The sequence below is a fragment of the Trichophyton rubrum genome (assembly GCF_000151425.1).
Source record: "Trichophyton rubrum CBS 118892 genomic scaffold supercont2.1, whole genome shotgun sequence".
Taxonomy (NCBI): domain Eukaryota; kingdom Fungi; phylum Ascomycota; class Eurotiomycetes; order Onygenales; family Arthrodermataceae; genus Trichophyton; species Trichophyton rubrum.
The window spans coordinates 106,542-122,197 of record NW_003456428.1 but is presented as its reverse complement, the minus strand read 5'-3'; the positions used below and the strand labels follow the sequence as shown (position 1 = coordinate 122,197).

The 15,656-nt window shown below is 48.6% G+C and overlaps 4 protein-coding genes and 1 non-coding gene across 5 annotated transcripts; 2 read left to right on the top strand and 3 right to left on the bottom strand.

Moving 5' to 3' along the window:
• Nucleotides 1-977: 977 nt before the first annotated feature.
• Nucleotides 978-3,973, top strand: TERG_00042 (uncharacterized protein). Its single transcript, XM_003238000.2, has 2 exons — nt 978-1,518; nt 1,588-3,973. Exons 1-2 carry the CDS (start codon nt 1,419-1,421, stop codon nt 3,462-3,464), a joined length of 1,977 nt encoding a protein of 658 aa, XP_003238048.1. The 5' UTR covers nt 978-1,418; the 3' UTR covers nt 3,465-3,973.
• Nucleotides 3,974-4,063: 90 nt separating this feature from the next.
• Nucleotides 4,064-7,618, bottom strand: TERG_00041 (uncharacterized protein). The gene has a single exon (XM_047747541.1). It carries the CDS (start codon nt 6,375-6,377, stop codon nt 6,006-6,008), a length of 372 nt encoding a protein of 123 aa, XP_047603497.1. The 5' UTR covers nt 6,378-7,618; the 3' UTR covers nt 4,064-6,005.
• Nucleotides 7,619-7,635: 17 nt separating this feature from the next.
• TERG_10502 lies at nt 7,636-7,748 on the bottom strand. Its single transcript has one exon. It is a non-coding gene; the product is annotated as a tRNA-Pro (tRNA).
• A 1,565-nt stretch (nt 7,749-9,313) lies between these two features.
• Nucleotides 9,314-9,622, bottom strand: TERG_11509 (uncharacterized protein; the record flags this gene model as incomplete). Its single annotated transcript, XM_047750619.1, has 1 exon — nt 9,314-9,622. One exon carries the CDS (start codon nt 9,620-9,622, stop codon nt 9,314-9,316), a length of 309 nt encoding a protein of 102 aa, XP_047604988.1.
• A 4,700-nt stretch (nt 9,623-14,322) lies between these two features.
• TERG_00038 (uncharacterized protein) lies at nt 14,323-15,114 on the top strand (the record flags this gene model as incomplete). Its single annotated transcript, XM_047747540.1, has 1 exon — nt 14,323-15,114. The coding sequence occupies one exon, from the start codon at nt 14,323-14,325 to the stop codon at nt 15,112-15,114; it is 792 nt and encodes a 263-aa protein (XP_047603496.1).
• Between the last annotated feature and the right edge of the window lie 542 nt (nt 15,115-15,656).

The following is a 15,656-nucleotide window of genomic DNA, read 5'->3' as shown; positions in this document are numbered from 1 at the left end:
CCTCGTTCCTCCCCCCAGCATCTCCGCCAGCCGCCCTCGCGCGCCACACGCCGTGTCTTGTCTGTCTGGCCTGCTTGTCTCATACGGAGTATAACAGAGAAGGCAAAAGGAACTAGTTAGTTGGCCCCAAGGCTGCAAGGTGAAACGCGCCGAGGGAGAGGAAGCATAATAGTAGGATAAGAGTGTATGGAGCAGGTCAAGGTCACCGATTAACTAGTCCACGAGTTAGCCGGAGCTTCAAGAAGAAGTGCCCTCCAGAGGCGACTTTTTGCGCGTCGCCCGCGGCTAGACACCTGGCCTCCTCCCCTTTTCCCTTCCCTCGCTAATGCTTTCATCCTCGCCGTCGCTCATCCCCATCTCCATCTCGATGGCGACCAACATTGGAAGTCTGGGGGAGAGGTTTTTCTGTCGTTTCTGTTGCTCTCGCAGGCCGAGGTTACTCTTACATAATAAACATGCTTAGCTAAGGCGATCGTACTGTCACTTAAAACCGATACGCGTACAGACAGAACGCCAAAAATACAGCAGGCGGAAGAGCCCCGGCGAGCGCAGTGTCTTAGTCAGCAGCCAGCAGTAAGATACCAGGTCACGGTACCTCGTTTTCCCTTTTTGCAAAGCGCGCGAGACCCACTTCTTTCCTTTTTTGCGTTTGTCTTTTTTGTATTTTTTTCAGTTCTGCGATTTGCAAAAATGACGCACCAAAAAAGCAATAAAAAAAAGAAAAAAAGAAAAGGAATAAAAAAAAAGGTTAAAAATAACGCCCTGAAGGGAGAAAGAAAAGAAGGGCAAAAAAAAAAAAAAGGATGCGGCAGGAAGTATCTCTGCATACAAAATCCGGTGCGGAGGTACCTGGACTCGCATCCACCGACCAAGGGCCAGAAGAGGCAGATGTGTGATGTCTCCCCTCGGGGGTCCGCCCTGGGCTTTTTTTTTTCATCGACTTCTTTAAGTGGAACGTCCCCGTCCCTTTTCGCTTCTCTCGCTCTCCCCCTTCAACGTCCTCTCTGCACGCTCACCAACTCGCACCTCGCAGCCAGCATCCCTCCTCTCTCCTCGCCTCCCCCTAATAGCATCCAACAAGCACTGTACTATTAGTCTGCCTCTGCTTCTCTTTGTTGCGATAAGAAGAGGGAACTGGCCGGGATCTACGCTACATCCCGTTTGTTGTCGCATTGCTACTAGATACGCACCCACGTCTGGAGGAAAACAGCAGAGCCACAGGGAGGGAAACAAAGACACCGACGAAGAGACACACTGCACATACTCCGGCTCCCCCCCTCCCCCTCCACAGAACCCCGGATTGAGACAGACATAAAAAAGGTGGTCCGGAAGAGAGAGTAGGGAGGGTGTTAGAGAAACAGGACATCCAGAACCGGACATTGGGAATTGAACAGCAGCAGAAACAGGAGGAGGAAATCATGCCGTCAAGGCTGAGCACGCCGGTCTTGACTGTCGACCCTGCAAAGATTCACCAGGTCGACACTCGCAATGCAGAGTCTCTCCATGGAATGTGGATGGGTGAGTGATTTGAAATCCCCCCCGCCGGTGATGATGATGGACAGCCAAAATCTAATGGTGCTGGTGTAGTGTTTTCACGATGTGCAGACTTCATGGAAGAGGGCAGACGGCTCGAGAACCTGAGCTGGCGGCTCTGGAACCGCGAGACCTTCTGTGTTGCCCCCCAGGCCAAGTCACGTACCAACTCAGATAACAACAACAAGGACTCTCTTCAGCAGAGCCAAGAGCAGCAGCAGCAGAAGAGAACACACTCAGGATCCCGTCTGGAGCGACTAAGGCGGGAGTCCAAGTCGATTCCCGACCTTTCTAGCAGCGTGGAGTCTGCTCTATCAGACGAGGGACTGGAACAGTCACGGTCACGATCTACAGCACAAACGAGCTCTGGTTCGAGTCCCCAGTGCCCCTGCACACCCCGGACCATAGAGCTTGACCCAAAGCCAGCCATTGTCGGCGAGGACTCTGTCCTAAGCATATCACGAGGACGAGAAAGGCACATCACCTCCCTCGGATTGGAGAAGATGGTCTACAGCATCAAGGAGAAGAAGCAGCTGGAGCCGATATGTGTACCGAAGAGCAAGTCGCAGCTACAGATCGAGAATCGTGAACTAGACGCCACTCCCCGGGCATCTTCCCCTACTCCAGTTTCCATACAGCAGCCACAACAGCCGCAACAAGAACAAGAACAACAGCAACGACAACGACAACACCAGGAGCAGACACATCTACAGCAGCTTCCGGCCCCAGCAAACAATCAATCTCTTGACTCGTGCTCTACTGCACTAGAGAGAGTCCGGGAGAGTGATGTCCCTACTCCCTCTTCAGACACCAGCGTCTCATCCACCGAACTTCCTCGACCATCATCCTCCGTCGTACGTGGTTTCTCACCTTCCAAGATCTCGTCTTCATTCCGCTCCCACAGCCAGCTCTCTCCTGCAGCCAGCACGAGCAAGAACTCGGTACCCAAACAGTCCGCCCTCAAGCAACAAAAGCCCAGTGTATTCACTCTCGGGTGCTCCTCCGGTGATGAGGAGTCCTCCTTCGAAGACAGAATGGCTATCAAGACCCACCGAAGCTCCCTTAGTGATGGCCTCAACCACCTAGCATCGGCCCAGCACAGCAGGAGCAGGACATCCTTCATCAGAGACACAGCGGCCACCAGCCACCCTATTCGACCAATTCGCGAGACCAGTGCATCAGACGAAGACGCCATTGCCTCCAGCGACGAGGACGACGAGTCTGAGATTTCCGAAAGCGCCATCGAGGACGAAGGCGAAGGAGACTCGTCCGACGGCGACTGGGAAGACTCCGTTACCGAATCCGGCCGATCCAGCGTCGACGACAAACAGCTGTTTCAGCGTGTCGACTCGCGACCAAATCTCGTTTCGCGCCGTTCGCTTTTGACCATGATGATGCACCAGCCCCAGCAGAACTTTGCTCCAACCTTCCGCGGCGGACCCGGCGCCAACTCCCGCTCTACTCCAGCTATGCAGCAGCAGCGAGGCCTTGCCCCAGCAGATGGCGAGGAAGAAGACAATGACGAAGACCACAGCGGCTTTGATTCTGGCTCCGTCGGCTCGCCGGGTCTGGAGATGAAGCGCTCGGAAGTACCTCACTCACGTCCAATCGTCATGACTTCCATTCCCCCGGGCGGTATCGTAGCTCGTGCTCATTCTCCGCGAACCACGCGCCGAAACATGCTTGCAACAGAACTGACTGAGTCCCTCCGCCGCCATCTCCTCTGGGAGCGTCAGCAGAAGACCACCGCTGCGACTGCTACCGCGGCATTCAAGCGTCGGCATACGGCATGTGATGTCGCGGGACTCCAGGAGTATCCCGGCGCCAACGACTCCAAGGGCCAAGGCAAGGAGGACAAGGAGTCGAAGAACAGCTCGTGGAATCACTACTTCGACTACGGTCCCTGGGAGTACCACGTCAAGGGGTGGTAGGTCCCATGCCGCCGCCTCTCGCCCGCCATCAAACTTTACATCCTATTGCACACGCCTCCATACACCTACATATACCACCTTCCTACCTCTATTCTAATACGTTTGATCGATTCTATGTATTATATTACCTTCGACGACGATGATGATGTTCCTTTGTTTACTCCCCTACCCTTTTACCTCCCACTCCATACATAATACTTCTGCCGCTCTATCTTGACCTCCACCTCCGCCTCTACCTCTACCTCTGTCTGCTTTACTGTTGATGTTATTACTGTGTTCCAGATACCCACCAAGTCATGTATTGTTTGCTTTTTTTTTACTCTATACCTTCTGCACCCTGTTATCATTCTTGTCTAATTCTTATTCATTGTCGGGTCTGGATGGGTCTGGATACCAGGGAGGGTGGCTTTGTTCTTCTGCTTCCTCCAAATTACCTGGGTGAGCGTGTGTAGTTACTTAGTTATTTAGTCTAGTCTAGTTACTTGGTTCATATGAACTGAGAAAGAGGGAAAAAAAAAAAAAGAATAAAAGAGATAAATGATAACACACCTCCTTCATCTTCCCAGCCGTCTCGAGTAAGTGTGATTCTTCGTCCATACCGGCTGCCCGTTACCTTCGCTAGTAAACAGTCAACAAGCGACGGCACAAGCACTCCGGCCGTGATATCAGCTGCAAAATACCAACAGGAGACCAGAGAAACATTGAGACTGACCGACAGACACGGCAGAGAGATCACCAGCCCAGCTCCAACGGCTCAACGTCGGTAAACTAACTCAAGCCTATATATCAGATCTAAACATAGCATGCTCCCGCCTCCCACCCCCTATTCTCCCTTTTGTACACGCCTTAGCCGATCACTGTTTATACAAACTTACACCCGGCAATGTCTCGATCGAGCTTAGCCCAACAGAGGCGGAAGAGCTGGACATCGACAAGCGGTGTATTCGTCCAAGTCCATCTTCCCTGTCGAGTATTACGACTTGGGGTGGGAAGCCAGCAAGGCTCTCCCTTTATAACGTGGGAGATCAAAATAGAACATGATCATGATCATGATACGATGCAATGTTACCTACCCAATAGAGAGTATGGAAGTATTAAAAATATGTCCATACTCACCTACTGGCATGCATGTACCTTTCATCTCCCTGGTCAGGAATAAGTACATGCATCCTGACGATGCGATGGATACAAAACATGAGTTAATGTCCGAGGGTTCCGTCTCCATCTCCGAATCCCAATTGCAGGTTCGACCTCCCTGTCCTCCCTGTCGCATGTTAAAAGGCTTGTCAGCCATTTAGCACCACGCTGGTTTATTTTTTTTGGTTATATTTAGACGGGAAGATGGGAAAGAAACATCATAATAATGCCTTGCGGGAGAGAGCAGGCTGGCAGTGTCTCCCTAGCTGAGGCTGCTGCTTGTTACGTACGAGGTAACTATAAGCTAAGCATTTCTCGTATGGGGAAGGGGAAAGATGATTCCCCTTGATAAAAGGAATTATTATTCATTCGAAGAAGAAGGGGGGGAAACGAAGAGAAAGAAAAAAAAGCAAATGCGCTGGATTTTCCTGTCAACAATTTAATACGGGAAAGGATGGCTGTTGGGTAGTTTATTTATGCATATTCCAGTAAGTTAGCGACCAACTCGGGCTTGTTTCCCCAAGGGCCTCGTTAATTAATAAGGAACTTGCTAGCTAAGCTGAGAAGGTCGTCACATCGACACACTACCTAGTACTGGCGCACTGGGTGCAGGAGAGCAATCATCCATGCTTGAGGGGAGTTGATGCGCTGGCCGTGGCCATATTCTGATTTCTGATGGTGTGTACTCCAGGCGTACTTATATATACGCTGTGGAGAGCCGGGCAAGGGGGTGACCGACGTTGTCGGTATGTAGCTGCTTCCTTTCGTTCCTTTTTTCTTTTCTCCATGCCCATCTGACCTGAAAAAAAAGAGGAAGAGAGAACGGGAGAAAGCGAGTAAATTCTCCGATAACCTCGTTGGATAGAGTTGATGGTGTGAATAGACAGAGGGTCGGTCTCACGCTCCCACTATCCTTTAGGGGGAGGCAGTTTAAGGGGATCAAAAGTCAGACCACGACCAAATATTTCGCGAACCCCCCGACCGGACTGGCGGGATTCTGGGGGCAGATGGCATATGGATCACCACGAGGCACAGTGCAGAGTGACGTGAGACACCACGAGGTTTGGTCCATGCCTCAGCAACCGGCATAGGCAGTCCGTCCCTCATATATAAATATAGGGGGGTGTGGCTAACTGGGTTACCTGCACGGGAGTCGGAGAAGTTGTCTCCTTATTCGAAGCAGTGCCCAACACATATCACATCGACCATAACCAAGGAGGACTCTAGATGGACAGTCGAGGGGTGAGGTCCGCCTTGCTCGTTAGGCAGTTTAGTTTAGGATTGCATGGGTCAGACGAGACGCTGACAAGGGGGATGGCCATTAATCCAGGCTCATATAACTAACTGGCTAACTAGCCAACGAGTTAGTTAGCTTGGGGGTGACTCCGGCATACTCCGTGCCAATTAAGGATACACGCAAAGGAGTGAATCCTGGACCAGAACACCCAATTGCAAATATCCGATCATATTATGGGGCCCTTTTATCGTACCCATAGTACGGGCCGAAGAGACGGAATGACAAACACCACTTTTCTCAGGAAAGCCCCTCTGGTGACTCCTAGCACCGTCGTTTCCGGGACCATATAAGCTGAGCCCCTTGTCGCTGCTCCGAACGCCAGATGAAACGCAAAGACTTGGGCAGCTGCGGAGTCCCCTTCGCTCGGCCGGCCTCTTCGCTTCTGCGTCTCCTCCACGTGCAGGAACTGGCTTCGCTGGCTGTCTGGGGAAGCCACCGGCAGACAGACGTGCAGTTGTCTTCTCCATCTCTCTGCCCATGCTCACCCGATCCCACTGCAACGTCCTGCTAGATGAAATGTGCCTTGCGCTGCTTCAAACCTTCGGGACCATCGATAATTAACTAACTGTTTAGTTGACGGACGTTGCCTCGGTACGAAGGACGAAGGACGAGGATACTGTGAGCGTGTGCATACACATCGGCTACTCAAACCTGTGGCCCCTCAGAGTGACCACCTGTTCTTCTCCCTCGTGCTGCCGTCCGCTACGGCCCGTTCGCCTTCTCCCGTCACTTGAACAAACTTCTTCTGCTCCTTCGTTTCCTTCTTCTCCTGGACGCTGGGCCTCGGGTAATTATGGAGATCACACAAGTGTCAAATTATTCGGCAGTAAGCGGACGATGGAAGAGGCGTTTCATCGACGCCAGGTTCACGTTCGTATTATTATTATCATTTTACTTTGACCGACAGCCCTGTATCTAATAGGGCAAGATGAAGTGATGCACAGTTCGTCAGATATTGCCTGTGCGATCTCTTATACATGGGGTCTGTCTGGACAATACCACGACCGCATTGTCTGGCGTTCGTTTCATGCGATCGGACACCGGGTTTCGAGGCCATGTCCTGTACCACACGGTAACTTGCAGTATTAACTCTTTTTCGGTCTGGCCGATGTGCAGTTTGCTTCCTCTCCCTTTCCCTTCATCCTTTTCTGTGTGATGATACAGAGCATTTGGTGATAGGGCAAACATGAGACGCAGACCCGATGGCTTCAACCTAAGATTTCAAAGGAGGCAGAACCCATTGAATGATCAACCTTGCAAGGGCCATCTTTCTTTTCCTGAGCGATACAGAGGCCTATTATGAATGGATTCAACGGCTAAGCACGGACGAACTATTGGTTGTTTTATACTAAGTATCTCCTTGAGCGCGAACTTACACGGATAATAGTACATGCAGCATGCCTGTACAGGGAAAAAGGGATATTTATAACGGCGTCCAAGAAAAGAATTAAGGATACTGAAGCATCCTCGGCAGCCTCTTCTTGATTAATTATCGGCCCATCGGTCCATCAGGTAACTAGCTGGTGATAGATTATACGGGTCCCTTCCCTTGAAACACTGTTAGCGGCAACACAGCGGAAGAGTCCAGACAGCCATTGCAGCACGAGACGGAAACTTACGGCAGGCAAGTAAGATATTGTACACCAAAATACTTGACTTTCTCTGTTATTCTTTCTTCCGCTGCGTATTTTCCTGTTGCTGTCCATTTCAAATGGAACATAAAAAAAAAAAAAAAAAGGCCCGAGCCGCGATTCGAACGCGGGGCCTCTCGCAGACGTGAGCCTCTATAAGGAAGGCTCGGGCTAAGGGTTGACCCGAAGCGAGAATCATACCAACTAGACCACCCGGGCTTATGGGTAACTTAAATTCCTCCAAACTAGTACTATTTTCGCCCCGAGAACAGCAGTTTGTAGGCTGGGGTATGCCTGTCTCGCTTTTAGTGACAGCACATGCAACTCAGCAGCTGAAGATAACGGATGATGCGCCTAGCGGAGGCAGTGTGCATAGTTGAGGTGAGCCAAGTGGTGGTGAGGATGGCTGGGATTCACGAGTTGGCTGCTGCTCCTAGTCGCAGGGCCCTCGGCGGGAGGAAAGAGATAGGGAGAGACGAAGTGTTTCCGCCGAAAGCCTTGATAACGATGACCATGTATATACTCTAGGTCACTTGCTGTTGAATATTCTGCTGATTTAGTTGTGATATTCGAACCACTACATGTTAAACAGAGAGAAGCAAATGGGCAGTTCCTTGTCAAGGCGCAGGAGGTTTATTGATAAGATGATCTGATAAGATAACGGATACCTTCTTTCCTCTTTCTGTCTTTCTCTGGCTGCACTCGATCACCACGACTCTGCAGTTTGGTCGGTAAACATTTCACTGAGTCGTCGGTATATTCTGAGGGTGTACACAGTGCCTGACTCCCCTATGCACGAAAGGCCCTATACGGCAACACCCTGCGGTGCCTGACAGATTCGGTTCTCGGTGTGGTTCCTCGCCCCTCTTTAGGTATGTGTATTATCAGCATCATGCATGCAAAGTCGCGAACTTTCAAATTCCATGTCTCCGCCCATGAACTACCATGTTCAAAGCAAGGACAGGAACTTGGCTGCCAATCCGGGGTGTCTGGACATCGCCGTATCTTGACACTCCCCCCAATTTTCCTTGCCACAGAGTTCGCGGGCGAAGTCTACGCTGATCTAAAAATGACTAGTTGGAAGATACACCCAACTTAGACAGGTGCATTTATGATTCCTCTAGAGCGGTTAACGGGCTGTACCGAGATGCCCGTCGATAGTGGCAAGCTAAAGTTTTTCTTGAGCAGGTCGAGGGACGGGGTTGTACCTAAACAAAGTAGCCCCTTTAAACACAACGTTCCTCAGCTGATAGATATCATTGAGAGACGGGTAAAGTTTCTCTTCAATGCCTCTGCCTCTCGCATGACACTTTCGCACTTTCGAGAGAGGATGGCGTGCATAAGAGTGATGAAGTTTTTGGAATTAGCGAGAGGAAGGTGATTGATCACGGCTGCGTCTCCACTCGTGGACCTGAAAGAGATCGAATAGACGACCTGTGAACGTCTTTCGGCTGAAGATCGTCCAAGCCTTCGTCCAGAGTTACCAGTACTCAAAAGAAAAATGGGGAGACTCATTTATCATGACGAGAAAGGCAATGACTTGTTATTTCTTCGCTCTCCAGTCTCCAATTCACCGGTCAATGGGAGAAGGCTGGTATGTCATGTCCGAATATCGATGTTATTGGTGGAAAAGCGCTGAATGGCAGGCCTTCATTCGATCCGCGTCTGGGGTCGAAAAATAAATTACTTACTTTACCCTTGGTGATTCCCTTTCTCCTGTCAAAAACCCCCGTCGTGGAAATCCAAGCGGTCCAAACGCGCTGCCACACCGCTTCCTAACCCAATCACCTCCTTCTATAAGGTAATAGTCCGACTTTTCGATGTAAAATTTTGTCTCCAATAATATCGAATATAAAAAAGAACAGCAGTTGGCTTTTTGTGGTTTCATGACAGCTCAAATAAGGACCAAGGGAAATACAGATTTTGCAAAACATGGATTTACCCCCCCACGCCAATGTAAAGAGGAGGCGTTTAGCGTGGGTAGAGTACATGAGTACGAATACTAGCTTGCTTCCTTGCCAGCGAAGCCTTTCCGTCCTCGCTTTCGCCTTAGCCCGATTAAGCAATATGTTACCCTCAATTGACCAGGACATGGGGATCAGAATCAGGACGTTGTGACTGGTATCAAGAAAATGAGGGTAACTCTGGGAATGCTCGTATTTTCGCGCGGTCTATGTATCCATCCTTACTGAGGGCCAGCATTGGATCGGCTTTAAGACGTTGTGCACAAGATCTCCAGCGAACCCTCTTGCATTCTGAGTACGTGAAAAACAAAATGATGCGATGTGGCTTGTTCGTATGACTTGTGCTATCTTGGTCGCCTAACCAACATCGTCTAGCTGCCATTACATAAAACTCGAGTATGCCGAAGGTCAGGAATAGCGAGTGACCTTTAGTATGGATTGACGGGTGTCCTTGAGAATTCCGCGTTGGTTTCTTTCTTTCTTTTTTTTTTTACTCTTTCGTTGTTAGTTGCCTGTCACCGAAGGATTGTCGGTTTAGCAACCCCCATTCTTGATACCATACCATCGCTACCCCATCTCCCATTCAACCACCTGATAACCCAACATAAAATGCTGGCTTAATGGAGGTTGTTTCAGGGGAAGTATCCATTGTTACCTTCCTAGCCGCTTGCGTGTTGGAGATGTAACTGCCTCGTGGCAAGCATGAGGATGGAAGTAAGTACTTTTTAAAAACGGTGGGTTTTCAACGGGCTTCCATCATCGGTGGTAATGTGGTCGTACGCTACGCCATCTCAGTTTATTTTGCATAACATTTTGCCATGTTCCCCACGCTGCATAACCCCCCTTGAAAATACGAAACTCGGCCTTTGTCAAAAATAGTATAGTAATGTTCGAGCTCTGATGGACGCTGGTCTAGTATTCACCAATTCCGCACTTAAGTGAGTGTCCTATTGTTTAAACGGGATGCGCGGAAGGAGGATCAAGCACAAGAGAACCTCCTGGTCTGTTTATTTTCCACCAGAAAAAAGAGTTTTTTGCTGCGCTGCAGGCTGGGTTGTGCTTGACGGGGCTGTATCATGCCTCCTATGCCGTTTGAGGCTATATTGGTCAGGGAGATGGTATATTATTAAGATATTCACCCATCCTCGGATGGATGGCGGAGCTTTATCTCGATTTATCCATCTATCCGAGCCCGAGAGATTTGAGTGTCGCTGGCCATGTGGTCCGCAGAAGTTGCGGCTGTCCCCTGGCCCCTTGTCAGACTGCTAGGACAGCCATGGTTAGCTGCCAGCCACAGTGCCCGATCAGGAAGGTCTTCTCTTGCTGCTCGGGTGATTCGTTGGCGCTGAACGCCGTTGAACGTCAATCCTGCGCAATCAAGTAGGGCTGGCGTGCAACGAGTTCACACCCCTGCCAATAATCACAAGTATATGGCCCCTAAAATTCGCACTTGTACAAGTGATACGCTGACGGTGACCGTACAGATTCCCCCTAATTCCGTTCGGACTCTGGGGCAGATCACGGGGTTTTCTTTCTTTTTGTTCTAGAAGCCTGTAAATCGAAGTTAATATTATTCGATTTCTTTGCTTCTTTCGTTTCATCGCTCTGGTCATCTGCCCTATGAAAGTTGGAAAACCCTCGTTGTGTCGATTATCGAGGGCGGCGGCCTCATCCTTTCTCTCCAGCGAGAAACCTAGTTAATGGCACGAAGCGTAATAGACCTGTGATAAACCCCATCCTCAATAACGGCAGCATATATGATTTTGTGGCGGCGATGGCTCTGGACTCTTGATCCTAGATGTATGGCGACACTGGATCAGCTTTAATGGTGAGAAGGTTAGCTGATGTGCCCATGTTCATATTGCTGTTTCTGGAGAATTGTTCCGTGATATAGCATCGAGCTAGCATGGAAGTATACGTGTGGAGATTTTGCTCCCGGAGTCACTCCCTTACTTTGTGCTGTACTCTGTGCATTGGGTTAGCTGATGGGGGAACATGAGCATGGGTCTGCGTATCGACCTGGTTCATCAATCGTTCAGGTCGATTGGAGTTCATGGTAATGGCTTGATACCCAGCCCACCCCGCTTTGTGATAGCAAGTGTGAGTACTCCGCACTCTGTCGTCGCAATTGCACTGCTTATCTGAGCTGTCCATGCAAATGAATGGTGTGATTCACTCATCCATCACTAAATATCACTGTCTATAACCCCCCCCCCCCCCGCGAAATCCTCACTGGAAATCTCCCCATGCCATGTCGTAATATCGCTGCATATACCTTCTCATTCTGTTGAAGGATCTGCTTCTAGCACTGTGTGTGCAGCCAGTCAAGTATTGTTCAAGAGGCTCATTTTCAAGTCATCTGGCAACGTATGCTTATGTTGGTCACAAAGATTCTCACCAGTCAGCGCAGGACAATAAGCGATATCAATACGGCGTAAACATTTGAAAATCGACTGTCCTAGCTTGGTTGAATGCGCACCCCCTTGGTTTTATATATCTTCGCGTTCAAGAGCTCGGCACCACATCCTGTCCACGTGGAAGGTATACTCGATCCTCAGCTGGTAGTTCAGGGAATTAATCTCGTCCATTCTGGAGGGCAAGCAGAGCCGAATAAGGAGTCGGCAAATGGACAGAACCTTACGCTGACTTGGCTATCGGCATAATAGCTGACCCCCTGTATATGCGGAGTTCACAAGCCAAACCCTAGCTCGTCTCCCAGAAAATCATCCAGCCTGCCCTGTCGTCGTCCGAAGGCCTTTGTATGGGTACAAACAGCTACCGTTGCCACCTTCCTAGTTGATTTTTATCCTCTTTTCCATTTTTCTCCGTCGCTTCGTAGTTTGTTGAAGAGGATCCTCACACTGTTGCATTCCGGACGGGAGTTATCATGGAGAGTCCGGTTTCTGCATATCCCTCGTTTATTAGTAGTTACCTATCCTTTTGCTTTTCCGCCTTTTTCTCTAGACTTTTTCAAATACGGGTCTGGGTTATGCATGCGGGTGAGCCAGGTTAAATGGCATCTAGTATGAAACCTGGGTTGGCGTTTTAGAACGTCTTCTTACAGAACGTTACCGATATTTCAATCTCCAAAAGCCGGAGGAGTGCCAGAAAAGTTTCCAAGGGTAGCTCGGACGGAAGCGCGCGCCAGGGAAGTTATCAAGCCAAAACATTCCTTTGACATGCAGAGTCGCAGGGAATCAGTGTTGGAAGGCTTTCTATTACCTGTCATCTTCATCCTGGGGTTTGTAGCAGGCAAACATTCGGGGTGCAGCCGCAGCTAAGTGCCATTATCAAGCGTGGAGATAAATGTGAACGGGTCATTCTCAATGGAGCATGTAGGCAGGATGATTGGGGATATTATCTACCAGTGCATGCCTGTATTGGTACCTCTGTGTGGCGAAAGTATAAGGTTAGATTGAGGGGGATAATCCTCCGCTGATGCATTGATAAGTAATCCTACTCAGGGTGTACCCCTCCATTCGATTTGCAAAATCGTGTCTCTAGGACGAATGTCTGCAGAGATATACAATCAGTAAAAGAGGGATTTCAATCGAAGATTTATTTTGAGAAGTCACAGGGTACTTGAAAGGGCTCAACTGGGCTGGTGAATTACACAATCATTCTTCGAATTCGTAATTCATAGGCGAACACCAGTAATATAAGTAGTTGTATGTCATATAACATTAAATGCTTTCTTGCGCATTAAAGACATGGTTCGTTAAAGCCACAAAAATATAGAGTGGTAGATTGCTGGATAAAACCGCGGAAGCCTCTTTGACTTTGACCATGGTTGGAACATTTGGCATCTATCTCAACATCCTGATATTTTCAGCTAAGGCTGAGGCTTTACTGCAGGGACCAGGATTTCATTTACCCGACCGCTATGCAAGTAAGCGTGAAGGTAGGAAGTCATATGAAATAACTTCTGTGTATCAGCCTTGGAATTTGGATTTCCCTCGGAGTCCTCCGCTATCCATTGGAATAACAACAATGGCAGAGAATGAACCCTTATTTTCGACTGCGAAGGATTAGGTATCACGTTAAGGCAGCTGATCAATGCGATACGAGAGTAGAAGCTAAAGGTGATGGGCGGTATAAGCCACTTTTCCTTGCAAACGTTGAATCCATGGGATTAGGTTATATATAGAAGGAATTGAACATATCACCCCATGTTGAATTGAGTTACCTATCGTGGTATCAGGGCTTCGTTTAGGGTGGCATCCAATCTCGCACTGATGGCCTCAAAGAGCATGAGAAGCGATGAATGCTTCTAGATACTCGAAGAGCAAAGCCATGTTCAATATGGACTCTGATTTAGCACTTCTTGTTGGTTACACAGGGCGTATCTTCCGCACCGGTGAGTTTTAGCCTGCATTTCCTTAGGCACCTCACGTCATTTGAGCATTGGATATTCGCCTAAGATCGCGGTTCATTTGAAATACCGTAGGTAGTTCGGGTGGTACGGGGTTAGAAACCATAGACATGACCAAATAGCTCTAGCAACTCCCTAAGACGATGGAGCAATAGGAGGTTGCTTAATAACCCGGTTGAAATCACTGGTAAAGGCCTTAGACTCAGAGATCGATAGTAGACGTTCTGTCAGCCCGGAGATATTCAAAGGTGAGGTTCTTTTAAAGTGTTGCTAGTGGCTAAAACGCGCTTGAGCCTCCTTTCCTAATCTGGACTTAGCAAGACACTAGTTAGTTGATTCGCCAGTTAGCTAAGTTGGTGAGTTGAATGAAACAACACCTCTTCTGTGAGGACAATAATAATAACAACAACCATAACCTCTGTTCCGAAAACCAGGCCTTCTGCTTTGATATCTCCCAATGCTGTCACTATTTGGCTATGTTCTTGCTGCTGCTATCCTTATAATAACTCCCCTCTATATTTTGTACAAACCACCCAGATTTGTTATCCGGCTTGCCCAGCGCCAATGGGAGGATGTCCTGTGGAATGTTGCGACCTCTAAACGGATACTTGCGCTTACAATTGATGATGGGCCGTCAGAGTACACGTCAGAGATACTAGATATCCTTAGGTCTAACGACGCGACGGCAACTTTCTTTGTTATCGGATCCCATGCAACGCCTGCTCGTGAGGAGATTCTGCGCGATCTCATCCGCCATGGAAATGAATTAGCGAATCATGCCATGCGTGACGAGCCCTCTTATTTGTTAAGCGAAACCGAACTCATCGATAATATCAATTGCGTTCAGAAGATGCTATCTGATATCGAAGCCACTGCCCGTCCAGGAGCAAACGGTGTGGGCTTGGATAGCAAACTGACTCAGAGCGCCTTGTATTTTCGCCCAGGTGGAGGGTTTTTTTCCACAAAAATGAGGGAGGTTCTTTCAAAAATGGGATACCATCTCACTCTCGGCGATATCTATCCCCATGATCCCTTCGTGCCATTCTGGAAAATCAACAATTGGCATATATTGAGTTCCGTACACCCTGGAGGAATAATAATCTGCCATGACGGGCGGTCTTGGACGCCACCAATGCTACGGAAGTTATTACCAGAACTGAAGCGTCGAGGTTACCGGGTAGTTACTTTAACTGCGTTGTTGAAAGAAGGAAATGCACTTGATACTTCTACATCAGCATATCCTAGGTGATTCTGTTATAGACGTGATATGTATGTCTCGTGTCGACGAGTTATCTGCATACTTTAATGGGATTGAATATACATACCATAGACTTAAACCAAGTTAGAGTAATTTTTGGGCTTGGACTCCAATAAGGACAGATTTCTTCTCCAGCTATGGAATAATTTATATACCAACCCCTCACATGTTCATGGGCTCAAGTAAGTGCTACTCCTAGTGGATAAATGGTCTTTTTCTACAGAGCTTTCCAACGAAAAAACCCCATGCTGTTTGTTCTTTGATACTTCACAGTCTAGATGTCTAGACAGAGTTAACAAACCCTTCGTGAGCGGAACCAAAGTATAAGTTATATAGTATATACACCATTTAGACTCTAGATAACCGATTTTCTGGCGCATGCGTATCTTGTTTTTTCTCAGTATTTGTTGAGACAGAATATCCATAGCGTCAAGCCCTGCATACCTCTGGAAACAACTTCATCGAACAGCTTTATGACAGATTGCAAGTTACAGCTCCTTGAGCTATATATATCCACACATATCTGTACCTTG

Coding starts and splice junctions, on each gene's coding strand:
- TERG_00041 (XM_047747541.1), bottom strand. CDS start 6,377: ATGGGCAGAGAGATGGAGAAGACAACTGCACGTCTGTCTGCCGGTGGC.
- TERG_00042 (XM_003238000.2), top strand. CDS start 1,419: ATGCCGTCAAGGCTGAGCACGCCGGTCTTGACTGTCGACCCTGCAAAG. Junction 1,519..1,587: donor TCTCCATGGAATGTGGATGG/GTGAGTGATTTG, acceptor GTGCTGGTGTAG/TGTTTTCACGATGTGCAGAC.